This window comes from Loxodonta africana, chromosome 20 (genome assembly GCF_030014295.1).
Source record: "Loxodonta africana isolate mLoxAfr1 chromosome 20, mLoxAfr1.hap2, whole genome shotgun sequence".
Lineage (NCBI taxonomy): Eukaryota > Metazoa > Chordata > Mammalia > Proboscidea > Elephantidae > Loxodonta > Loxodonta africana.
In genome coordinates, this window is record NC_087361.1 from 70,098,749 (window position 1) to 70,125,667 (window position 26,919).

Here is a 26,919-nt window from a genome sequence, read left to right on the forward strand (position 1 = left end):
CTAGACAAGGCACTCATTGGCAGGAAGGGAAAGATCAAAACTGATAAAATGGCAAAGACCAAGTCAGACCATACTCAAAATATTTTAACAAAATATAACCTAGGGGAAAATGAAAAAATGGCTAAAAATGATCTTCCATAGTAAGCTTTTAAGTTTTTATAAGAAAAGTGGTTCCAAGCAGGAAATAATAGAAAAGTAGTTTTATCAACTCTTCCTGTAAGTGTTTATTACCAAATTTGCCTAACTTGTGAACAAACAAGGAAAAGTATTTGGTTTAAATTTTTTTTTTAATTTTTTTTAAAAGTTATACTGGGTCATTAGATCTAAAAATCTGGATTTTCCCTACTTGCTTCATAACACAATAGCATTTTCATGTAAACCTCCAATCTAAGTGTCAATAAAGATTTCTTGGTTTAAACCCCCACTGTCTAAGCACAGGTTAGATGTTTTCCAACGAGTCGTATTGTTCCCAATTACTATAAACATTTCCTAAGAAGGAAGAGGAAGCAGATAAAGTTTTTCTCAATGCCAATTAAAAAAAGCAAAGAAAACAATAATCTAACAGAGAGAAATTCTTAGATACTGCATTATTCTAAGAGAGAAATGTATTTCAGGGACTTAGAAATTTTTCAAGCACAACAGAAGGGGAAAACTTGGCTACAGGTGTAGAGCAAGCTGCAGAGAACTGAATAACCTGGACCAGTTGTTATATGAGAGATGCACCCAATTAATAAATCTATCATGGATCAGGTTCATGAGACACGATCAAGGCCGAGTTAAGACACTTACAGAAAACATCATCCTCATCTAATAAAGACTGCCAGAGAAAAAACACTGATCCTACTACTGGTCAGGCAATTCAGCAGTTTTACACAAAGCTAACATTTTCAAAATTATAATTATAAAAAGCTTTATTTCTAAAGAATTTTTATAGGTAAATGGAGATACTGAGAGGTTCAAAAGACAGCATTTTCTGACCACAGTGGTCTGCAAAGCAAAGTTCAATTAACATACAATGCAAATGAAACAGTTCTTTAACAAAGCAATTCTATGACTGTCAACTGCAGTTCTAAAGCTTTACTACCTTGCTTTGGTTAAAACAATTAGAAGCAGAAAGACAAAAAGAAATTCCCTCTGGGAAAACTACAACATACAAATGAATTTGAAATAAATACGAGGTGTGTCATACCTATTTCATTTTATCAGAATACACAGGGAAATGTGGAAGAACGATTTAGAAAGAACCACCTTCACTTAAAAGCATTTTCTTCAACCATCAAATAAAAGGTTTAGCCCATTTGTAAAACTGTCAAATGGGTGCCGTAGAAAGCATTTTTCTCATTTGTCCTTTCAAATAAAACACATGCAACCAAATTTATGAAGATCAACAGAGATGGCCAACCACAGGCATCACACTGCAAGTGCGAATCAAAGCAGCTATGACTTGAGGCAACTTCCTGGTCTTGATCATTGTACTATGTATGGTTAGGTGAGATGTTACCATTTGGGGAATCTGGGTAAAGAGTATATGGAAACTCTTTATAGTATTTTTGCAAATCTGAAATTACTTCACAATCACCAGTTAAAGAATTTAAAGATTTAATGTTCACAGAAAAAAAAAAACAATTACTTGTGGCAAATTCTATTACAAGCAAAGGTTAAAGGAGACATCAGTGCGTGGCACAATGGTAAGGGCGAGGACCGGCTAGTGGGAGATCTGGGCTCTGCCACTTATCGTGGTGTGTGACCTTAAGCAAGTCACTCAATCTGTTAAAAAATCTGTTTCTTTATGTCCAGGCCTTCCTCACAGAGTTGCTGTGAGGGTCAATTGAAATAGGAATGTTCATTAGAATATATGTATTTTACATATAACATATACATATTAAATACTATGTATATATAAAATATACATGCACACACACATATAAAAATTCTGCAGAGAAAGTGCAAGAAAATGAGAGAAAAAAATACAAGAATTATACCTGAATATTACATCACACCTGAATATCTCGAGATATTCAGACAACAGACCAAAAGAAAACACATTTCACTGAAGGAGCAGATCTGACCACTACACAACCTTCCACGTATTTCAAGCCTTTGAGCGACTATCCCGGGAAAATCACACCATCTCACAAATGACTGAATTTTAATAAAGCTGCCGTATCATTTGCAAGGCCTTCCTTTTCAAACAGAAATTGACAGCTCCTGAAGCAGGTTTTCTGCTGTGGACAAATGGCTCCATAAAAGCAATAGGCTTCAAAATTCATATTAAGTTCAAAACCACATTCTAATATGAGAGCAAAGTCTCTTCCCTTCACTCTAAAGCATTGATCTTTATTAGGGATGAATTCTTTTCAACCTATTTATTTCAGTAAACTATCAAAATAAGAGTCATTTTAAAGAGATTACGAATTTGAGCTTTATTCAAAGGACAATGTTACCTAAAATCTAATTTGAAGCTCACAAAAGGGCTTTATGTAGAAATGGAGAGAAAAAAAAGAGTTTCATTATTTGGAGATGAGTGAGAGATAAGGTTACGTATCAATTGTATCCAGTTTATTCACTTATCTCTAGCACACCAACACTTTGGAGACTTCAGACCCCCAAAGCAGTCAGTTTGCAGCATATACCTAATAAATTAAACTCAAAAGGCAGAATTTAAAAGGTATGGAATCAACTAAAGGTTTGGACAAACTGGCATTCAAATAACAGCATTAAAACTATCAGAAGGAGCCCTGGTGGAGCAGTGGTTAAGTGTTCAGCTGCTAACTGAAAAGTTGGCAGTTTGAATCCACCAGGCACACCAGGCACTCCACGGGAGAAAGCTGTGGCAGTCGACTTCTGTAAAGATTACAACCTAGGAAACCTTATGGGGCAGTTCACTCTGTCCTATAAATAATGTCCTGTAGGGTCACCATGAGTCGGAATCCACTCAACAGCGGGTTTAAAACCATTAGGTGAAAGGTTTTTGGGGGATCCTTATAACAGATGGACCAGGCTAACACCACCTGAGCCCACAGAATCTCACCATCAATAAAACAGGGACAGACAGACCTTACATGACTCTTGCTGTGATGCAACAGAAATACAAAGCACCACCTATGAAGCTTTTAAAAAAATTTAAACCTGAGTCTATTCAAGCACTGAGATCTAACTATTAATTTACCAAAACCAGGGGGAGAAAGAAACATGTCAAACATCAAAAGGATATACTATGCCAACTCTAGAATGTGGGTGATTCTATAGGACAAACAACCCATTTCTTCAACAAATAAATAACATGAAAACAAAAGGAGCAGTACATTTTATAAAAGACAGATATTTAAGAGACATATCAACCAAATGTAATGTGTGGACTTTGGATCCTGATTTGAACAAGCCAAACGTAGAAGATATTTTTGAGTTAACCAGAGAAAACTATACATAAAAGCTATTAGATAGTGTTAGGAACTTATTATTAACTTTGTCTGATGTAGTAACGGCATTGTAGTCGTCTGAAGGGAAAAAGTCCTTATCTGTTGGAAAATTTTTAAGTATATACAGATGAAGCAAAATATGGCAAAATGTTAACAATTACTAAGTGGGCGTTAGTTACACTATTCTATTTTCAGTATGTTTCAAATGTTCCACAATAAAAAGTTAAATAGCATAGTAGTAACACTCTGTATGGCAAGCAGTTTCTCTCTCTCTCCCAGTCATGGCAAAGACAGCATTCCACTTCCATCCTCAGCCTCCTCGTTTTCCCACCATTTGCCCCCTTGAACTCAAAGCTGTGATACAGACTGAAGAAATACGATGTGACATACCTGCAGCAGGAGTGGCTAAAGTGACAAGGTTCTTTCTTAGCATATCATAGAGAGGGCTGTTAAAGAAATAAAATAAAAATTAACAACCCAAAATATACTCTGAAGATACTGGCACTTCTCCATTAAATGTTAAATATATTTCCGACATGGTATCTTCCGACTTTCTCACTACAGTAAGGTACGTAGAGGCAAAAATTTTTTTTCCCGTTAACAGGTTTTTAAATATCAATATTACAATACTCAGATCCTTGTAATACTTTGCCCCTGTTCAAAGCTAATCAGTTGACACTTTATCTCATTAGCTAATGGTAACCCAACTGGGGAAATTCCTTTGGCGAGAATTCCTTCCTTCCGAAAGCTAAATTTCACATTTTAATTGGGGACTAGGGAGGAGTAGAGGGGCGTTATGGAAGTACGACCAAACAAGGTCAGCAGGAACAGTCATTACAAAGCTAGAGAGTTAGAAAGAACACTGGCTTCTCTTTACTAGTGAGCTTTTGACTGTATAAGCTAATGACCATATATCCCCGTGCAGCTGGAGAAAGTCACAAACAGGTCAGATTAGCTTCACTGGGATCCTTACTAAGCTCATGATCATCAATGTCAAACTGTCCAGCAATCCTACGTTTCTTTCATCAGCTCACTCTTGCTCTCTCTCCAACAAGAATTTTACAAAATTCCAGTCTGCCTCCCTCCTACCCAGGGATGTTCCTGCCCATGATGTTCAACCTGCTTGAAGCTCTCTTCAACCAACCCCTTCTGACTCTTTAATCATCCTTCAGCTCTCAGCTCAAATGTCACTTCCTCAAGGAACCTTTCCTTGACCCCTAAGGCCCTGAATCCCCCTCTACAGCACTAAGTGTAATTTTACCATGTACTGGTGTGATAATTAATACCTGTCTCATTACACTGTAAACCCCATAAAGCAAGAGACTGTGTCTATGTTGCTCAGCACTGTATTCTCAGTGCCCCATAGGTCACCTGACATATGTGGGCCCTTAAATATTTGTTGACATTAATAACCTATGAGGTTAAATGGCTAGGGATAAGCACCCAGAAAGAATACAAACCCTCACTCTTTTTACCTTGGCTCTTTCACGGAGAAGCTCTGACGTCCTAGCAGTTCTCCCAAAAGATCTCCACCACAATAAACCATGTGCTGCTCCTGCTGATCATAAAGCTGCTTCATCATTATATACTGGCCTAGATACTGCATGACCTGCATGGGAATAAAGTACCATGAAGAGATCTGCCCAGCTGCTGCCAAAAACAAAACACCAACTCTGAGGAGACTAGAAAGAGAGGACTCATGTTTATGGACATGACTGTCAGTAATTGAGAGGGCTTGTGCAAGGAATCCCACAGCAGGACAGTTGCCCCCAACTGCTAGGCTCATCCACTCAGTATCATTTCGGGAAATCAACAGACCTTGATCTTGGCACAGAAATATACTGACCAGACAATGAAAAACAGTGGTGAATGTACTTAGTATTTCCCTTAACATTTTTCTCCCCAGTCCAAATCTTATAAAAAGAGTCTGTTCTATTACCAGAAGTAATAAATTTTAAATTTACCTGAGTCATAAAAATATTTTGCAACTCCAGGGCCAATAAACAACTACTTTTTGCTTTTGATGTGTGTTCACTTAATTCTTTTGGCAAATGAAGTACAATGTTTAATAGCCATCAGCACTGCAAGTGCACAAAACATAGAGTCTAAGTGTTTATCAAACATAAATTTAGTTTATCTGGCTGGTTTTCTCATAGTTCACAAAACTGAGGGAACACACACAAGTTCACAATTTAAAATTTAAAGGTTATCTAAAATAGAGATGAAGCATTTCATATAACTTTTATTATACCATCCAACTTGGTACCTATATTCTGAAAATGGACTTAGTTGAATTTTATGATAAACTCAAATAATTAATGTTGAAAAGAATGCTTTCCCCAGGTAGTAGATTAAAACAAAAACAAAATCCTTTTTGTTTAATAATTAAGTTAAAGAGCTACGGCTGATAACCAAAAGGTTGGCAGTTCGAGTCCAAGAGGTGCTCCTTAGAAACCCTACAGGGCAGTTCTAGTCCTATCGGGTCACTGTGAGTCAGTATCGACTTGACAGCAATGGGTTTGTTTTCGTTTTTAATGACATAAGTAAGAATTCTGTTATCACAGATCACGAGCAGACCAAAGCAGCTACCTTTATCTTTAGGCCCTAACTTCTCAGGAATACATTAGATATTTGCATGAAGATTTTTACAACATTCTTCCCATTATACTGAAGCAGTGATGCTTCCAGGCTAGGCTACTCCCCACCCCTACTTCCCCACCTCACACCTTCCTAATCCCCCTAACTCCCCTGGCAACACGTCCCAGGATTAAGAGATTAGCTGAACTGTCATATCTAATCAACTACTGAGTAAATGAGGGGAAAATAATACGGCAAGGAACATCAACTGGAGAAAGTTCTATATTTATGTCTGTCTAACTTTCAGAAAAGATAAACCCACTCTAAGTACACCAAACCGAAGCCATTGCTGTGGATTTGAATTCCAACTCGTAACAGCCCTACAGGACAGAGTAGAATTGCCCCATAGGGTTTCCACAGCTGTAAATCTTTATAGAAGCAGACTGCCATATCTTTCTCCCATGGAGCGACTAGTGGGATGAACCACCAGCCTTTCGGTTAGCAGCCAAGTACTTAACCACTGCGCCACCAGGGCTCCTGCTCTAGGTATACAAGATAGGACATTCTAACACACTATTCTACATTTGTATACAGTACTACTATTTCACCGTAGTCTCAATGCACACACTGAGAACCAAGATTTAAAAAGAAAAATTAGAAACTCCCCCTTCATGCATTAGGCAGAGTCAAGGTTCATAGAGAGCTTAATCATATAAACTGATTTCTTCTAACTTTGTTCCAGTAAAACATTCTCCCTGGACAACATGTACTTAATTTCTTCTCAACACAAGCAAACTCTGTCATGCTACTGAAGTAGACAGCATGATAGATTTGATGTAAAAATCTACACTTTAACAACAGTGTGGAAAAAAGCTTTACTCATCAGAGTTTTAGAGACCTAGTTCAAAATGATGCATGTAATCTAAAATGATAAAGGAAATACAGGTACTCTAGGGAATCTGAAATGCCTCCAGATTTGGCTCCTTAAGAGGTGTTATGTTACACGGGTGGAGCAGTGCTGATAGGTATTGAGTTTTTAAGAAAAATCAAAAAGAGCATGATAATTTTGCTTCCTCTGTTTCAGAGGGTTAGCTCTTTTACCCCACTAAATGCAAGCAGTTCCACAGATTAACGTTTTAATACTGAGTCTTTTCCACTTAAGGAATTCAATCCGTTTTTGTTTAAAAAAAAAAACAAAACTTTAGAAGCTAAGTAAGTTATTTAAATGCATAAGTGTTTAAAATAACTCATAGTGCTCACAAGAATATCTGACACATTTATAATGAAAAAGTACTGCATTTAATTCCTGGCTGGCAGCATACATACCCAGTACATCTATAAGCAGTGTCATTTTTTAATCTCGTACATGTTTTACATTTTAACTCTGAGATCAATGAATTCATGGTTAATCTTATGGTTAGCTGACAACACACTTCAAAAGGACCTGTAAAGGAAATATGAAGTACTACTCCCTAATTCATTCTATGAAGCAAACACAACCCTAATACCAAAGCCAGACAAAGACACTGCAAGAAAACTATAGGCCAATATCTCTCAGGAATATAGACGCAAAATTCAACAAAATACTAACAAAAACCCAAAAGATATGGCCCCAAAGCCAACTCTTCAGAGAAAGATTAGACCAGACTGTAAGACAAAATGATACTTTTGAAGAGTGTGCTTCTTAGCTCAAGCAGATATATGAGACTAAAAGAGCAGCTCCTGTCTGGAGGCAAGATGAGAAGACAGAAAGGGACAGGAGCTGGTTGAACGGACATGGGAAATACACGGTGGAAAGGAGAAGTGTGTTGTCACATTATAGGGAGAGCAACTAGGGTAACGTAACAATGTGTGTATAAATTTTTGTATGAGAAACGAACTTGAACTGTAAGCTTTCATTTAAAGCACAATTAAAAAAAAAAAATACTAGCAAACAGAATCCAACAGCATAGTAAAAGAGTTATACACCATGACAAATTGGGCTTTATTCCAGAAAGGCAGGGATGATTCAACATTAGAAAATCAATGTAATACACATCAACAGAACAAAGAAAGGAAAAAAAAAAAAAAAACCCACATGATCATCTTTATGAATGCAGAAAAAGCATCTGATAAAATCCAACACTCTTTCTTAATCAAAACCCTAAAGAAGATTGGAATAGAAGGGAAATTCCTCAATATGATTCAGGGCATATATGAAAAGCCAACAGACAACATTACACTTAACAGAAAAAGACTGAGAGTTTTCCCCTTGAAATTGGGAACAAGACAAGGGTGCTCGCTCTTACCACTTGTATTCAATATTGTATTAGAAGTCCTAGCCACAGCAATAAGACAAGAAAAAGAAATAAAAGACAATCAGATTGGAGAAGAAGTAAAATTATCTCTAATTGTGAATGATATGATCCAACAGATAGAAAATTCCAAAGGGTCCACAAGAAAACTTCTAGTGTTAATAGAGGAATTTAGCGAAGTTGCAGGGTACAAGGTCAACAAACAAAAGTGAGTTGGGTTTCTATATACTAGCAATGAGAAATCTGAAAGGGAAATTAAGGAAACAATTTCATTTACAATGCATCTAAGAGAATAAAATATCTAGGAATGAATCTAACCAGGAGCATGAAGGACTTATACAATGAAAATTATAGAACACTACTGAGAGAGATTAACGAAGGCTTAAATAAATGGTGAGATGTTCTGTGTTCTGGAGTTGGAAGACTTAATATTTTTAAAATGTCAATACCACCCAAAGCGATCTACAGATTCAACATGATCCCAATAAAAATTCCAGCTGTCTTCTTTACAGAAATGGAAAAACCAATCCTCAACTTTATGTGGAATGGCAAAAGACCCCAAATAGCTAAAGCAATGTTGGAAGAGAAGAACAAAGTAAAAGACAAAATAAATAAATGGGACCTCATAAAAATTAAAAACTTTTGTTCATCAAAAGACTTTATCAAAAAAGTACGAAGGCAAGCTACTGACTAGGAGGGTATCTTTGGAAACTATATATCCAACAAGAATCTAATAACCAAAATACATATAAAACTTTGGCAATTTAACAACAAAAAGACAAATAACCCAATCATAAAATTGGGCAAAGGACTTGAGTGGACATTTCACCAAAGAAGACATTCAAATGGCCACCAAACACACGAAAAGATGCTCAGCGTCGGAGATACGCAAATCAAAACCATAACGAGATACCATTTCACTCCCATTAGAATGGCTAAGATTAAAAAAGAAACGGAAAACAACATATGTTGGTGAGGACGTAGAGAAGTTGGAACCCTTATCCATTGCTGGTGGGAATGCAAAATGGTACAGCCGTGGTAAAAAGTGTGATGGTTCCTCAAAAAACTAAAAATAGAACTACCATAAAGCCTGTTGCTGTCAAGTCGATTCCAACTCATGGCAACCCGATAGGACAGAGTAGAACTGCCCCATAGAGTTTCCAAGGAGTGCCTGGTAGATTCGAACTGTCGACCTTTTGGTAAGCTGATGTAGCTCTTAAGCAGTATGCCATCAGGGTTTCCAGAACCACCTACCATATAACCCAGCAATTCCACTCCTAGGTATATAGGTATATACCCTAGGTATACATCTAAAAGCAGAGACTCAAAGAGACCAATGTTTACTGCAGTACTGTTCACAATAGCCAAAAGGTGGAAACTACCTAAATGCCCATCAAGAGAGGAATGGATAAACAAAATGTCGTCCATACATATAATGGAATACAACTCAGCCAGCAGAAGAAACAAAGCCTTGATACATACTACAACATGGAACTTGAAGACATTTATGCTAAGTGAAATAAGTCAATCGTGAAGGACAAATATTTACATCCCAGTTAATTGGGATGTATTTAGTGCTTCTGTTCTACCTCCCAGTGTGTTGTGTAATGCCTGGGGTCTTAAAAGCTTACAAGTGGCCATTCAAGGCTCAACAATTGGTCTTTATTCACCTGGAGCAACAGAGGAAGGAGAGTCAGGAATAGGAGAAGGACATAGAATGTGTGGCTAATTGACTCCATCAACAACTATCTCTTTTGCCATGACACTAGAACTGGATGGTGTCCTGCTACTATTACTGAACATTTTTGATCAAAGAGTCTACAGAAGAATCCCAATCAAAAGGGGAAAAATGCAGAACAGAATTTCAAATTCTGAGGAACTCCAGCCTTTCTGGAGGCATGGAAACATGGAGGCTGGATGAAACCTGAAACTATTTCCCTAAAATCTTTAAACCTTAAACCAAAAATAACCCCTGAAGTCTTCTTAAAACCAAACAATAATTTAGCTTAACTAGTAAAGAACATCTGCCTAAAGCATTATGCTTTTTTAAGATTTATCTATCTGGGATCAAACTGACAATAGAAACTCGAAAGATTAGATAGGAACCTTAGGGAGCAGTGAGTTAATGTTAATGGGGGTGAACAACTCAGAAAAGGAGGTTGAAAATGATTGCACAACTCAAATAATGTAATTAATGCAACAGAATTGTACACGTAGAAAAAGTTGAACTGGTGCATGTTTTGCTGTGTATTTTCTCAACCACAACAAAATTAAAAAAGGAAACAGGAAGTTCAACGTGAACTCGATGATCTTTTTAAAACAGAGCAAAACTTGCTCCTCCAGTACCTCAAGAGAAGAACTTCCTTTCTTAGGCCTAAACACATAAGCGAGCGTACATAAAAGGAACATGTCCAGAGGGTTCGTGCTACTGTCAGCAGCGGAAACACAGAATGACATACTGCTACTTCTCAGACGTGTTCAAAGCATTTAGCTGAAGTGTTTCTCTTGAGATCTTCTCTGGTGACTTACCTCTTTAACAGTGAACATCTCACCCTGTGCACCTGCTGCATGCAAAATCTTCAAAAGTGGCAGTTTTGGTCGTACCTGATGTAAACATAAAATAAATCTTCTATTTACATTTCAGTTAGACTTGTCTCTGTAACCCTATGGCACAAAAGAACTTCCTGAAACCTTTTTTTTTTTTAAACGAACCCTAGTAAATTACTTATTACCTAATACATAAAATCATCCAATGCATAAAGTAACTTTGCAGACTATCAAACTACTTGTTGCCTTCCTGAAAAATCGTATTTCAAAAGATACTGAAACCAAAAACCAAGCCCATTGTCATCAAGCAGATTCCAACTCATAGCAACCTTACAGGACAGAGTAGAACTGCCCCATAGGGTTTTCAAGGAATGGCTGGTGAATTCGACTGCTGGCTTTTTGGGTAGCAGCCTGAGCTCTCCACCACTGCAACACCCCGGCTCCATATCAAAAGATAGCAGAGATTAAGGCCAGGCTACCCAGACTGAACCTTGGCCTCCTCACTTACTAGCTGTGTGACTTTGGGCAAATAACCTACTTCAATTTCCTGCTCTCAGGAATAAATGAGGTTATATATGTAAATTGTGAAGAACAAGGCCTGACACATAGTAAGCACTATGTAAATGTTTCAGTTACTGTTGTCAAACAATTAAATATATCTTATTATTCATCTTCTACCCAAAAAACCAGGGGTATCACCAGATATATACACATAATTAAGAGAAAATTTTTTCTTTAATTTAGGTTCAGTGTCTCCTAAAAACTAGATTCATAAGAACAAGTATTAATGCACTGTTTCTCATGTGCTAACACAGAACTGTTTTCAACTATTAGTCTCCAAACAGGTACTGTATTATAAGGTCACTTTTTAACACCACTTTTTTTTTGCTTATGGCAGAAAACGTCCATTTCCTACGTAATCTCACTAAGTCAGTGAAATCAATGGAGATGTGCAACAGCTGGATATCTGGAAATTATTCCCTGACAAGGCACCACATAAAGCTCAATAAAGTATGCTCAGTGCATATCTGCAGCTTTTCTTCTCAAGCTACACTTCAATCCCTTTATCTATTTTCAACTGTGTTATGTGTCTTTTCCTTATCAAGTCATAGTTCTTTGTATAGAAGAGAAAATGACCTCTTTGTTTGTTATCTCTTGACTCTGTGGAGTCTGTCTTTAGCCACATAATTAAAAAAAAAAAAAATTATGATGATACTTGTCTCTCCTCCTCTTACAGCTTCCTTGGTTTTATCACGTGTAAGGCCTCTGTCATTCTAAAGTTTTATAATTAATTCCTAAATTTCCTCCTACTATTTTTTAATCACTTCAATTTTCACATGTAAGTCTTTATCTTTTCAGAAACCATAGAGGCAGAAAGGCAGTGGGATAACTATTTAAAGTCCTGGGGGGAAAAGAAACTATTAACCAAGAACACCAGATCCAGCAAAACTGTCCTTCAAGAATGAGGGCAAAATTAAGACATTCCCAAATAAACACTGAAGGAATTTGTTACCACTAGACCTCCCCTGGAAGGAGCCCTGGTGACCAGTGGTTAAAGCACTCAGCTGCTTTTCAGATCAACTTGATGACAATGGGTTTTTTTGTTTTAGTTTAGACACGCCCTGGGCCTTGGGGCTGCACAAATAAAGGGTTATGCACTCTAAAAAATCAGCCACTGAAAACCCAATGAAACACAGTTCTACTCTGACAGACATAGTGCGGCCATCAGTCAGGATCAACTCCACAGCCACTGGTCTCAATTTTTTTAGGCCTGCCCAGAAAGAAATGCTAAATGGAAGCCATACATAGAGGGGTAAAAGGTCTCCATTAAAGGTAATTTCTTGGCAAGTATAAGGGCCAGATTTAAGGTATTTTTGGCTGATAACTCTTTAATTTATCTGAAATTTGTTTTTGTACAAAGTCTGAGAGTTCTTCATTTGTTTTCTTTCCAAGAGTGGTCAATTATGTCAAAACCATAAGGCACATTTTCCCACAAAATCTAAACTCCATCTTTATCGTATATTAAGGTACAGAGCCCTATATATCGTAAAATGTTTACAAAATTACAGAGTTTATAATTATACACACACACATATATATATACGTACAAATGTCAGAGGAAAAAGTATGGAGAGGACTTGGAAGGAGGGAAAAGATGGTCAAAGAAGTCTACAGATAAATATGTTACAGATCAAAACATTAACGACGTTTGAATTTTTTGTAAGACTACATAAGCTGTTCAAAGAAAACAAACTGGTTACGCAACACCAAGGAGACAGCAAACAAACTTATTTAACCCAGCCCCAAATCTTCCACTAGCCAGTCCCACTTTAAAGCACATTAGTTTTCAAGATGTATACTTTTGGGAAATCTATAATCTCCAAAAATTTATTTAGTCAATGATCAATTCAAATATATGAGCAATAGTACTGTTTATAGGTTTCTACAATACGGCATTTTAAAAAATAATCATTTCTGCCCTGTATAAAATCCTACAGCCTGTGACGTCAACTACATGCCTCAATTCAATTTTTATAAAATTTTAAGAAAAACAGAAATGCCTACGACCGATTTACCTGAGTGATGTGTTCTGCAGAGAGCCTGCAAGCACTGGCAGATGACGCACACTGGACGGAGGTGGAAAGGGACGTCATTTTGGCAGTGAAGAAAGTGCAGTCTGTTGATAAAGCTAAAAGGAAAAAAAATTCATAAATTAGATTTTAAAGCAGAAAATTCTCTTTAGCATTTACAAAAAAAGGAGCCAGCTGAAGTAAAAATGACATGTATATGAGAGCTCCTTAAGCACATAAAATATACCCCATGACAAGACAGATTCCTGATACCTTCTGGGTCACTTTCTAGTCCAAAACGCTGCCAAAAACCGAAGCGTTGAATGAAGAGTAAACACCTATGCTTCCCTCAGGTGAAGCCAGCAGCAGAAACAGGTTTGGGCATGCTCCAACCTCCACACCGACATGAACGTGTAAATTAATTTAGCTGGAAGTCAAATTTACAATCATTACCTCCCCAAGGAGAGCTGATAGTTCTTCAGTATCTCCTCCTCTCCTGAGCTGTGCTTAAGAGCACCCCCCAGAAGACAGGTGCAAGGCTGAGGGAATTACCGAGATAACGAAGATTCCAAGAGCACACCAAGGAAATCCTCAACATGTTGGAACATGCCTTAGAAAAGGGCCACAGGAAAGTGAGCCCAATTTTTCAGTATCAGTCAAACCAGCTTTTATGTTGGTGCCAAACCCAGAAAAAGCAAAGGGGGTTAAACCCAAAGGGACATACAACTTCAGCGGAACATACAGCATGAATTAACAGACAAAGGTTTAATTAATTTTTTAATCTTCTACCTTTCCTCCTTTAAAAAAAGTGATTAAAAGGAGAAATAAAATTTTAAACTAACTTGCTTGAGGTTACCTCCCAGCTTTTTTCTAGCAAAAGCTGACAATCAGGCAGTGAAATTTACGAGTAACAAGCCACATCAGGGAATGGTGAGAGGAGCCTAGAATAACAACCAACAAATATACTGGCTGAAGGTAACAAGATTCCTCACATTTTTAGAGAAGGGTTATTAACAATACCAAAATATAAATCCCTCCCTCCTCCCACCAGCTTCCCTTGCTAGGAAATGGAAATACAACAGGGTACAAACACAACTTAGAATTTTAAAGCAACTGGCTTTTAACTAGTATTTCAAATCTTAAAAATATAAAACCAGTGCTCATCTCCCCAAACCAGCCCTGTTGTTGTTGTTCGGTGCCGTCGAGTCGGTTCCGACTCATAGCAACCCTGTGTGCAACAGAACGAAATACTGCCTAGTCCTGCGCCATCCTTACAGTTTGTTGCAGCCACTGTGTCAATCCACCTCATTGACAGTCTTCCTCTTTTCTGCTGACCCTGTGTCCGTGAGTGGTGCAAATGGTTAAGTGCTTAGCTACTAACTGAAAGGTTGGTGGTTTGAATCTATCCAGGAGTGCCTCAGAACAAAGTCCTGGCAATCTATGTCTCAAAAATCAACCATGAAAACTAGTCCTGTAGTCGTCTCCATTTCAATAAAAGGCAACTCCAACCTTCCAGTTGCTCCGGTCAGTAACAATGAAGCTATCCTTGACTCCTTTTTCTCTCGCAATCCACGCCTAGCGCCTCAACAAATCCTGAAGCTATACCTCCAAATATAGCCAAATCCAACCACTTCTCGCCACCCCTATTATTCCTACACCAATCCAAGCCCCTCATCCCTTAAACGGATTACTGTATTAGCCTCCTACATGTTTCCTTGCTTCTACCCTTGCCCCTCTACTTCTTATCCTCGTCCTTTGGTCTTTGCTCCAACGTCAGTTTACCAATGAGGCCATCCTTCCATGACCACCCATTTTTAAAAGAGCAGCCTCAGCCCCCAGTATCTCCTATCCTCTTCCCCACTTCATTCTTCTTCATAGTCTTTTTTATCAACTGACACACTACATACATTTTTATTACTTATTATGTAGAATATAAGCTCCAAGTGGCCCTGTAACTGGCCCTGTGACTTAATTAACAAAACGCAGCAGGAGTGATAATGTGCCAACTCTAGGCTTGGCAGCTTCACTTTTATACTTTTGGAAGCCCTTGAAATCGGGTTAACCTACTGGAAACCACACGAAGAAGGAGAGGCCCAGTTGTTCCGGCTGTCCCCAGCCTTCTAGCCATACCCTCCAAAGTACCAGATACCTCGGGATATTCCAGCCCCAGCTGCCACCTGACCATACTACGTGACAGACTCCAAGTAAGACCACCCAGAGGAACAATCCAACTGAGCCCCAGTGAGCCAAAAGAATCGTGAGAAATAATAAAATGTTGTAATTTACTAAGTTTTGGGTGGTTTATTACACAGCAATAAGTAATTAAAACAAATAGCAAACACTTATATAGAGCTTACTCTGTACCAGGCACATGTATTAACCCATTTAATCCTAAAGTAACCCTATAATATAGGCAAGAGAAGCATAGAGAAGTTATTTGCCCAAGATCACACAATTAGTAGTTGAGTCAAGAATCAAACTCAGACCAGACTGAATGGTCTGACTGAGACTAGAAGGACCCCGGAGGTCATGGCCCTCAGACCTTCTGTAAGCCCAAGACAGGAACCATTCCCAAAGCCAACTCTTCAGACAGGGTTGGACTGGACTATGGGATAGAAAATGATACTGGTAAGGAGCGAGCTTCTTGGATCAAGTAGACACATGAGACTATGTGGGCAGCTCCTGTCTGGAGAGATGAGAGGGCAGAGGGGGTCAGAAGCTGGCTGAACAGACACAAAAATAGAGAGTGGAGGGAAGAAGTGTGCTGTCTCATTAGAAGGAGAGCAACTAGGGGTATACAGCAAGGTGTATATAAATTTTTGTATGAGAGACTGAAATTTAAAAAAAAAAAAAGAAACTCAGACAAGCTCTAACATCTCCACTTAGCAACATTTCCCCCCGCTGGATCTCAAGTGCACAGAATTGGATCAATCATGATCCTTTTCTTCAAAGTATACTCTTATTGTTCATCTCTACCTGGCCCACTTTTATTTCATTGATTATTTTTAATAATGCAATAAGCATCCACAAACTAGGACTTTTGACAACTTACATCTAACCCTATCTCCCATTCCCCTGCCTCCCCCGACAACCATCCGGAATCCTGTGATCGATCCTTTGCTTTGCATTCATTTTACTGCATCAAAATGGACTCCTACACTAAATTGTGTCCCTGAAAAATGCTGAATTGGCAAATGTTGTATAATATATATTTCTACAACGACGAAATGGATTTCTAAAAACATATATATATTCAGCTTTGTGGCTTTTAATTTTAAAATGCAGATATACATAATTTGGGGAATCTTTATTTCACTAAAATAGATTTATTGGTCCTGTGTCACTTCAGTTCATTTTTAATTTATTTTGACTACTATATTCCTAGTTGGAACAGTGGTTAGGAGCTCAGCTGCTAATCCGAAGGTCAGCAGCTCGGATTCACCAGCCGCTCCTTGGAAACCCTATGCGGCAGTTCTACTTTGTCCTATAGGGTTGCTATGAGCCAAAAGCAACTCGACGGCAACAGGTTTTATATTCCACTGTGATTATACGACAGCTTATTCACCTGCTTTCCTGGTGATGGACATCTGAGTTGTTTCTAGGTTTGTACCAGGGCTTCAAACCAGTTTGTTCTGGTTCGAACCCCTGCTGAGAATTGGCATTTCTAACAAGTTCCCAGGAAGTCATAAACAGGCATCACCCAGGGATCTTGTTAAAATGTAAATTCTGCTTCAGTGTATCTGGGGGTGGAATGAAAATTCTCACCGGGAGTGAAACCGGTTCAAAGCCCTGGTTTGTACCACTGTGAACAGTGCTGCTATTAACATTCTTGGGCATGTCACCCGTTGTACATTTGCAAGAGAATCTCTTGGGTATACATACCTGTAAGAGAAATTCAACTTTAGGATCTGGCACCACAGCTTTCAAAAGTATTTGTAACAATTCACAATCCCATCAGCAATGTATGAGAGATCCTGTGGACCCATTTCCTCTCCAACATTTGATGTCATGAGACTTTTTAATTTTTGCCAACTAAATGGGTAATGGGCTTGATCTTCACTTCTCTAATCACTAACAATGTTGAACATCTCTTCATATGCTTACTGGCAATGTGTTTCCTCTTCTGTGAAATATCTTAGTGTCTTCTGTACATTTCTATTTGTTTTTTCGTTATACGTATTTATACAAGTTCTTTATATAGTCTGATTATCAACCCTTTGTCAACTGGATGTTTTGCAAATATCTTCCTCTCGATTTGCAATATGTCTTTTCTACTATTTCAATAAAATTAAATTTAATAATCTTTTTCTTTTTTTTTGCAGTCAATGAACTCGGTCTGTGTGCAATTTTTTACACCATAAGGTCTCAGATTCACCTATTCTTTCTACTGAGATTTGGGGGAGGAAGGTTTCCTACTAAGATCATTAACTTTTACTTAAAACACTTCAGTCCTTACTCCACCTGAAGTAGATTTTCCCCCTCAGGGATTTTATTATTTTTTCATGTGGATAACTGTTTTTCCCAGCTCAATTTACTGAGCATGCCTTTCTTGACTGACGGCCACTTCTGTAATGTATCAAATTTCCTTACATGCATGATGTTCCTGGGTTCTCTATTGTACTCCAATATTCAATTTTTCTATGTTTATACAATTTCACACTGTCTTAATACCTATAGTTTACACTAAATCTTATAATCTCGTAAAACAAGTCCTCCCACCCCATTCTTTTTTAGAAATGACCTGCTATTCTTGGTCCTTGAATTCTTCCCTATAGATTTTAGTATCATATCAAGTTCCATGAAAATCCCTGTTGGGATTCTGAATGAAATCACACTGACTATATAGATCAAGTAGTTTTCTAATCTATTAACTTGATATATTCCCCTATTAACCACATATCTCTTAATAAAGTTGAAATTTTTCCTATAGAGGTCTTGGACATTTGTGTCAGGTTTATTTCTAAAATTAACATTCTGATAATACTGCTAATGATGTCTTCTCTTTATTTTTTAATGATTTCTGCAGATGTACAGAAATACAAATGGCTTTTATTAATTTTATACTCAGTCACCTTACTAAGTTTACCCAATTATTTGTAATAAATGATCACATTGGAAACAACCAAATTTTATTTCCTCCATTTCCATTCTTGTACTTCTAATTCCTTCTACCTACTTTTTTTTTTTTTTCAAACTTGTCTTTACTGTGTAGGACTGTAAATACAATGTTGAAGACACATAATAATATCGGGCACTTCTGTCTTCTCTGATTTAAAAGGTAGTGCTTCTATTTCCCTATGTGATGTTTGCTCTATTTTTTTTTTTAATAGCTACTCTTTACAAGCTTAGAAGAGTTCCTTCTCCATTAACTAAGAGTATACCATACGTAAGTGTTCAGTTTTATAAAATGCTTTTTCTGTAACTACTGATATATACATATATATATTTGGTCTTTTTACCTATTAATGTGGTGAATTCTGAATTTCATTTTTGGATTTTCTAATATTAAACCCTTGCACACCTAAGAAAAACCCAACTTAATTTTTGGGTATTATCCTTTTCTGTAGAGTGCTAGTTTTGATTTGTTAATATTATAAGTTTTAAAGTCTCTATTAATAAGGAATGGGTCTATAATTTCCTTTTGTTATGTTTTTGTCTAGTCTGACTGTCTGGGTTACATGGGCCTTACAGAATGAATCGTGGAGTATCTCCCAACATTCCATTGTCTCGAAAAAGAATTCTACAAACTTGGGATACTACGGTCCTTAAAAGATTAGCAGAACTCACCTGTAAAACTTATAAAACCTGGTGGTTACTTTGTGGGAAAAATTTTAATCACTGCTTCAATTTCTTTAATAGTTATTATTTAAGCTGTTTATTTTCTCTTCCATTTTGTCTAAGTTTTCAAAATTACTAGCATATAGCTGCCATCGAGTTGATTCTGACTCATAGTGACCCTACAAGGCAGAGTAGAACTGCTCCATAGGGCTTCCAAGGAGCAGCTGGTGGATCTGAACCGCCGACCTTTTGGTTAGCAGTCAGGCTCTTAACCACTGAGCCGCCAGGGCTCCATATAGTTGACAGCATCCTCTTTTAACCTCTACTTTGTGTATAGATACATCCTCCTTTTCACAATATTGTTTATCTTCTCACTTTTCTTAACGAATCTTGTTGGAGGTTTGTCTCTTTTTTTCCCAACAAAAAACAACTTTAGGCTTTATTGATCTTCTCCACTGTATCTTAGTTTTCTTCTTAATAATTATCCCCTCTTATTTTTATTACTTCTTTCCATCTACTTTTTTCAAGTTATTCACTGATCATTTCCTGATCTCTTAAATTGGACATTTAGCCCATTCCCTCTTTTATTTAGGCTATGAATTCCTGCCCTCCCCCACACTTTTTTATTCACCAGACATATTTTGATATGTGAAGTCTCATTACCATTCAGTTCTAGGTAATTTTAAATTTCCATCATAATGTTCATTAATCCATGAGTCATACAGTGGTACACACATTTTCCAAGTTTACATTTTTGGAATTAACTTCTAACTTCACTGTGGTAAGAGATTATCCTCTGCATGAAGCCACTGTTGAGGCTCTCCCTGTGGCCTAGTAGAGACCCCCTTTTTAATGCACGCTTGCAGAACTCTGTTCCTTAGGTCAAGCTTGTTGATTTTTAAAAATCTTTTATATCCTTGCTTATTTGTCAGCTTGACCTACAAATAAATAATTAAGAGATGTAACAAAATCTCTTACTATGACAGTGATTTATCCATTTATCCCAGTGTAGGTTTACCAACTGTTGCATCATCAATTTTGGAACTTTTAATTAGAGGAACATATGCTTTCAATTACTGTATCTTCTTGGTGAACTGAACCTTTTAACATTATGTACTGATTCTTTCAATGCCAATTAATACTTTCTGTCTTAAAGTATATTAATTAGCCACACACCTTTCTTTTGGGTAGTAGGTCCTGGTATGTTTTTTCCCAACTTTTTACTCTTTGCAAGTCCTTAAACTTTTTGGTGTGTCCTATAAAAATCACGTATCTAGACTTTGGACAATTTTTTTAATCCAAATCATCAATTTTATCTTTTAACTGGTGAGTTTATTCCATTTATTGTAATCAATATATATGGGTATATATATAATCAATCAATAAAGATGGGGGGATCAGTGACACACACCATAACGCTCCCCTGCACCAAAGACCAAAAAAAAGAAAAAGAGAAGCAGATAGGGAACCCTGAACATCCAAAAAGAAAGTTTAAGAACTGAACTGAACACCAAATGGAAGGAACAAGGAAAGCAGCAAAACAGGGGTATCACAGAATGGAGGAGCTCAGCCAGCTGTCCCAGCCCACTGCAGCTAACTTGGGACAAAGTCAGCAGCAACCTTGGGTGAAGACAACAAGAAAACACCTTCACAACTTTCCCAAAAGGGACACAGAACATCTAGAGACACACATGGAAAGCAGCAGAGACAGGGAGAGGGCCGGATCCAGAATGGAGATACTCAGGGGCAGCAGCCCTAAACCTCAGGGGCAAGAGTGTGCACAAGGCGGTGGACCCACCGAGTGTCGGCAGGAGCTCTCCCACCCAACCCAGTCCCTGGGCTGCCCTTGCCCCAGCACTCGAGGGAGGACAGGTCCTGCTCACTGGCCACAGAAGACATAAGGTGCCCTATGCATATCCTAGCCAAAGGATCTCCCCCTCAAGCCGTCCTCCTGATCAGAGGTGGCACAGTGTCCCATACCCCAAATGCCTTGCCTGACCGGGGGACCGTTAACAGAGCCTATTATCTTCCTCTCACCCAACCCAATCCCGTCCACTACTCCCCTTGCCTACCCAACAAGCGAGACTAGGTGTGCCCCTGTGGTTGTGACCACCCACCACCTACTCCTTCTGCAAAGGGCCTGGTGGAGGGCAGCAGCAGCAGGACAAGAGTTCACCCACCACTCCTCCTTCCTCCAATCCAGTGCAAGGCAGCACCTCTGTGTGTGCATCCACTAGGCACAACTTCATCCTTTAACCTGCCCAGCAAGGGGTAGAAGAGCCACGACTGTGTGTGCATCCCCCTGTAGCCCCTTCCTCCCTCCCCGACTGTGACTGCATCCATCATGCATGACTCTCTCCCTTAACCCACCCAGCCAGGGGCAGAGGAGCTATGCCTGTGCACACAACCCACCACAGCCCCTTCCTTCCTCCCTCTTCAACTGACATGAGGTGGCACCACTGCACTTGCATTTACCAGGGTGACTCTCTCCCTTAACCTACCCAGTGAGAGGCAGAGGAAATGTGACAGTGTGTGCACCCCCCAGCGCCCCTTCCTCCCCTCACCTGAAACGAGGAAGCACTTCTGTGCGTGTATCTGCCAGACATGGCTCTATCCCTTCACACCCAGCAAAGGGCAGAGGAGCTATGACTATGTGCACATTCCCCAAGAGACCCTTTCTTCCCTCCCACAGCCAGCACAGGGTGGAAGAAGAGTGAGTACCCATGGACCCACCTGCTGCACCTTTCTCCCTTTTTCCACGCAACAGACAGAGACGGCAAGGCTGAACAAACATCCACCTGCCATTCCTTCCTTCCTCCCCTGACCAGGTGGAGATGGAGGTAAAGCAACTGTGTGAACGTCCTCCTGCTGCCTCCCCTACCACCCACACCTCCTCCCAACCAGCAAGAGGTGAATGACCCCACTCAGCCACCACAGCCACCACATCAACTGCTCCTGTGCCACCAAACTGAAGACCGATGGAAGCCAAAGCCCAATCAACCCGTCCTCAGCTGCCCCACAAGATCAGTAAACAGAGATCCAAGCTCCCACACCTACCTGCCACTCCACTTGCCCAAAGACAGGTAGGGAGGGCTCCAGTGGGGCCAGTCCAATGACCAGAGCACCACTCCAGCCACACCTGCCAGGAATCACCAAAACAAAACAAAAAAGGTCCCAGCAAAGAATTATACAAATCAAAAATAAATACAATAACCTCTTAATCTCCTGAGACAACAGAAAATAGCAAACTACCTAAAGAAGCAGGAAAAGACAGTCCCAGCAAATGACTATAATAAAGAACCAGAAATTCTCCCTAAGGAGGAAACGATACTGGAGCTTCCAGATAAGAAATTCAAAAGGCTTGTGTATAGGAATTCAGGAAAACAATACAAGCATAAAATGACAAAATAAATAGACAATTGGAAACAATACAGAAACAGCAACTAAAAATCCAGAAGCTTAACAAAAAAACTGCAGAAACTGACAACTCAATGGAAAGCCATAGGAGAAGAATTGAAACAATGGAAGGTAAGATCAGTGGAACAGAAGAACAATCTCTTGACACTATCTGTTCAAGGAAAAATCATAAATAAAAAAAAATGAAGAAAGCCTAAGTGTGGACACCATCTAGAGGAATAACTTACACATGATCAAAATCCCAGAAGGGGAAGAATCAACAAAAAGGACAGAAAAAACTGTTAAAGATATTCTGACAGAATATCTAGTATCATGAAAGATGAGAAAATAACCATACAAGAAACACAACGAACCCCATATAGGACAAATTCCAAAAGAAGAAAACCAAGACATATAATCAAACTTTCTAAAACCCAAGACAAAGAAAGAAACATGAAAGCAGTGTGGGAAAAATGAAAGATCACCTATTAAGGGGCAATGATAAGACTAAGTTCTGATTACTCGGCAGAAACCATGCAGGCAAGAAGGCAATGGGATAATATACATAAAGCCTTGAAAAAAAAAAACTGCCAACCAAGAATTATGTATCAAGCAAAATTACTGCTCAAATATGATGATGAAATTAGGACATTTCCAGAGAAACAGAAATCAAAGTAAAAACCATACCAACTTTACAAGAAGTATTACAGGGAGTCTTTTAGACAGAAAACTAACAACACACCAGATAACAACCTGAGATTAAAACACATGACAACATTAGACAGATATCAACCCAGATAAAGACCTCTCAAAAATAAAATAAAGCTAAAAAATGGAAAACAGGAAACCAGAAATGTCAATCTGTAACTGACAGCCATTTCTAAACATAAAGGGGAAGTAAAGGGTATAGGTTCAGAACTACCACATGGAAAGGAAGTCAAAAAATATCCAGAAATAAACTTCTACTTTAAACTTAGGAAGATAAAGGTAAATTTCAGGGTAACCACAAAAAAAGTCAAAAAACCTACTCATGAAAATATAAAAGAAGAAAATCATAAAAATTCAGTACACAAAAAACCAAAGATGACAAAGGAAATGAAAGACAAGCCACACACACACAAAAAAAAATCCACATGGAAAATTAAGTGGAACAGAGAGTCAACACAACAAAAAAATCAAGACTATGACAGCAATAAACTCATACCTATTGATAATCACACTGAATGTAAATGGCCTAAAAGCACCAGGAAAGAGACTGAGAGTGGCAGAGCAGATTAAAAAAACATGACCCATCAATATGCTATCTGCAAGAAATACATCTTACACACAAACATATAAATAAGCTAAAACTTAAAGGATGGAAAAAGATATATAAAGCAAACAATAGCCAAACAAGAGCAAGAGTGGCAATATTAATCTCTGATAAAACAGATTTCAAAGCAAAATCCACTATAAAAGACAAAAACCCACTGCTGTCCAGTTAATTCCAACTCATAGCAACCCTACAGGACACAGCAGAACAGCCCCATAAGGTTTCCAAGGAGCAGCTGGTGGATTTGAACTGCCAACCTTTTGGTTAACAGCTGAGCTCTTAACCACTGTACCACTAAACAAACACACTAGGTCTCCATAAAAGACAAGAAAGGACATAATATCATAATTAAAGGGTCAACCCTCCAAGAGGACAGAACCCCAATAAATATATACGCACCCTATGACAGAGCTCCAAAATACATAAAACTCTAACGCCAATGAAAAGAGAAAAAGACATCCACAATGATATGAGGACACTTTAACAAACCACTCAGTGAAGGACACAATAACTAGAAAGAAACTCAACAGACACAGAAGATCCAAATACCACAATCAACCAGATTGACCTCACAGACATATACAAAGCACATCACCCAACAGCAGCAAAGTACACATTCTTTTCCAAAGCTCATGGATCATTCTCCAGAACAGACCACATTTTATGCCACAAAGCAAGATTCAACAAATTCAAAAACATCGAAATAATACAAAGCATCTTCTCTGCTCACAATGCTATAAAAGTAGAAATCGATAACAGGAAAAGCAAGGAAAAAATCTAATAAATAGAAACTAAATAACACCCTGCTTAAAAACAACTGGTAATAGAAGAAACCAAAGATGAAATTTAAAAAATTCCTAGAATCAAATGAGAACAAAAACACCACATTCCAAAACCGCTGGGACACAGCAAAAGCAGTACTCAGAGGTCAGTTTAGAGCAATAAATGTACACATCAAAAAAGACAAAAGGACAAAAATCAAAACATTAACCCTATAACTTGAACAAGTAGAAACAGAGCAAGAGAAGTTCACAGTCACCAGAAGAAACAAAATAATAAAAATTACAGCAGAAATAAGTGAAACAGAGAACAGAAAAAACTATAGAATCAAGAAGACTAAAAGCTGGTGTTTTGAAAGGATTAATAAAACTGTCAAAACACTGGCCAAATTGACAAAAGAAAAACAGGAGAAGATGCAAACAACCCAAATAAGAAATGAGATGCTATGGGGTTTGGTTCCTTGGTTTGGGGGTTTAGGATCATTGTTTCACGGCACATCCCTATTCACTGACCTAATAACAGTTCAGTGCTTCTGTTCTACTTCCTAGTTGCTTGTGTAATCCGGGGGTCTTAAAACTTTGCAAGCGGCCATCGAAGGCACAATAATTGGTCTCTATTCACCTGAAAACAACAGAGGAAGAGGGGGAGTCAGAGAACGGGAGGAGGATATGAAATGTGTGGCTAATTGCCTCCATGAACAACTGCTTCCTTTGCCAGAAGATCAGAAGAACTGGATGGCACCCGGCTACCACTATTGAACATTTGATCACAGATTCCACAGAACAATCCAGATCAAAAAGGGGAAAATGCAGAAGAGCATTTCAGATTCTCATGGACTCTAGACTTTCTGGAGCCATGGAGGTTTGATGAACCCCTGAAACTATTACCCTGAGATAATCTTTAAACCTCAAATCAATAATTTTCCCTGAACTCATAACTATAGTTTCACTTACCTAGTGTAAAGGTCTGCCTTGAGCACTGAACTCTTTTAAGAACTATCTATATAGGATCAAACTGACAAAAGCAACTCGAAAGATTAGACAGAAACCTTAGGAGGCAGTGAGTTTATGTTAAGGGAGGAACAACTAAGAAAAAATGGTCACACAACTTGAAGAATGTAACCAATATCACTAAATTGTACATACAGGAACTGTTGAATTGGTGTATGTTTTGCTGTGTATATTCTCAACTACAAAATAAATTTAGAAAAAAAAAAGAGGGAAAGAAAGAAATAAGGTTGCCGGGAACCCCCCCCCCCCAAAAAATGATCTCTTCCAGGCTTGGCAATGTAAGAAAAAAAGAAAATAAAACATTTGCTCAACAAAAAGAAAGAAATGAGATGAGTAACATCAAAACAGAACCAACTGAAATAAAAAGGATCATAACAGAATACTACGAAAAATTGTACGCCAACAAATTTGAAAACCTAGAGGAAATGGGCAAATCTCTAGAAACATAACAACCTACCTAAACCAATACAAACTGAGGTAGAAAATCTGAACAGACCCATAACAAAACAAGAAATTCAAGGGGTCATAAAAAAAAAAAAACTCCCAACAAAAAAAAAGCCCTGGTCCAGATAGCTTCACTGGAGATTTCTACCAAACATTCAGAGAAGAGTTGATACGAATTTTACTCCAACTATTCCAGAATATAGAAAAGGAATGAATAATCCAGAGTTCTTCTCTGAAGCCAGCATAACCCTAACACAAAAGCGAGGCAAGAACACCACTAAAAAAGGAAATCACAGACCAATATTCCCGATGAGTACAGATGCAAGAATTCTCAACAAAATCATAGCCAATAGAATACAACAGCATATCAAAAAAAGAATACATCACAGCCAAGTGGAATTCATACCAGGCATGCAAGGCTAGTTGGACATTAGAAGATCAATCAATGTAATTTACCACATAAATAAAACAAAGGAAGACTCACATGACCATATCAATCGATGCAGAAAAGGCATCTGATAAAGTCCAACACCCATTCCTGATTTAAAAAAGAAAAACTCTCAGCAAAATAGAAATAAAAGGGAAATTCCTCAACATAATAAAGGGAATTTATATAAAACCAACAGCCAACATTATCCTCAGTGGAGAGAATCTGAAAGCATTTCCCCTGAGAACAGGAACCAGGCAAGGATGCCCTTTATCACCACTTCTACGTTGCGTTGCAAGTCCCAGCAGGAATAACAAGGCAAAAAAAAAGAAAAGGCACTCACATTGGTAAGGAAAAAGTAAAAC

The 26,919-nt window shown here is 38.3% G+C and overlaps 1 protein-coding gene across 8 annotated transcripts in view; it reads right to left on the minus strand.

Moving 5' to 3' along the window:
- The window catches only part of MDM4 (MDM4 regulator of p53), a 49,028-nt gene that overhangs the window by 17,290 nt on the left and 4,819 nt on the right, over window positions 1–26,919 (minus strand). For 4 of the 8 annotated variants that reach the window (XM_064273329.1, XM_064273326.1, XM_064273330.1 and 1 more), the window contains exons 2-5: window positions 13,414–13,526; window positions 10,820–10,894; window positions 4,895–5,028; window positions 3,810–3,865 (exon numbers count right to left, since the gene is read on the minus strand). In XM_064273329.1, coding sequence (XP_064129399.1) covers window positions 3,810–3,865; window positions 4,895–5,028; window positions 10,820–10,894; window positions 13,414–13,491 — 343 coding nt within the window. In that variant the 5' untranslated portion in view covers window positions 13,492–13,526. Of the gene's footprint in view, window positions 1–273; window positions 3,866–4,894; window positions 5,029–10,819; window positions 10,895–13,413; window positions 13,527–13,680; window positions 13,835–25,185; window positions 25,295–26,919 lie in introns of those variants that run through there. The other 4 variants (XM_064273327.1, XM_064273328.1, XM_064273333.1 and 1 more) reach the window with 4 other exon arrangements.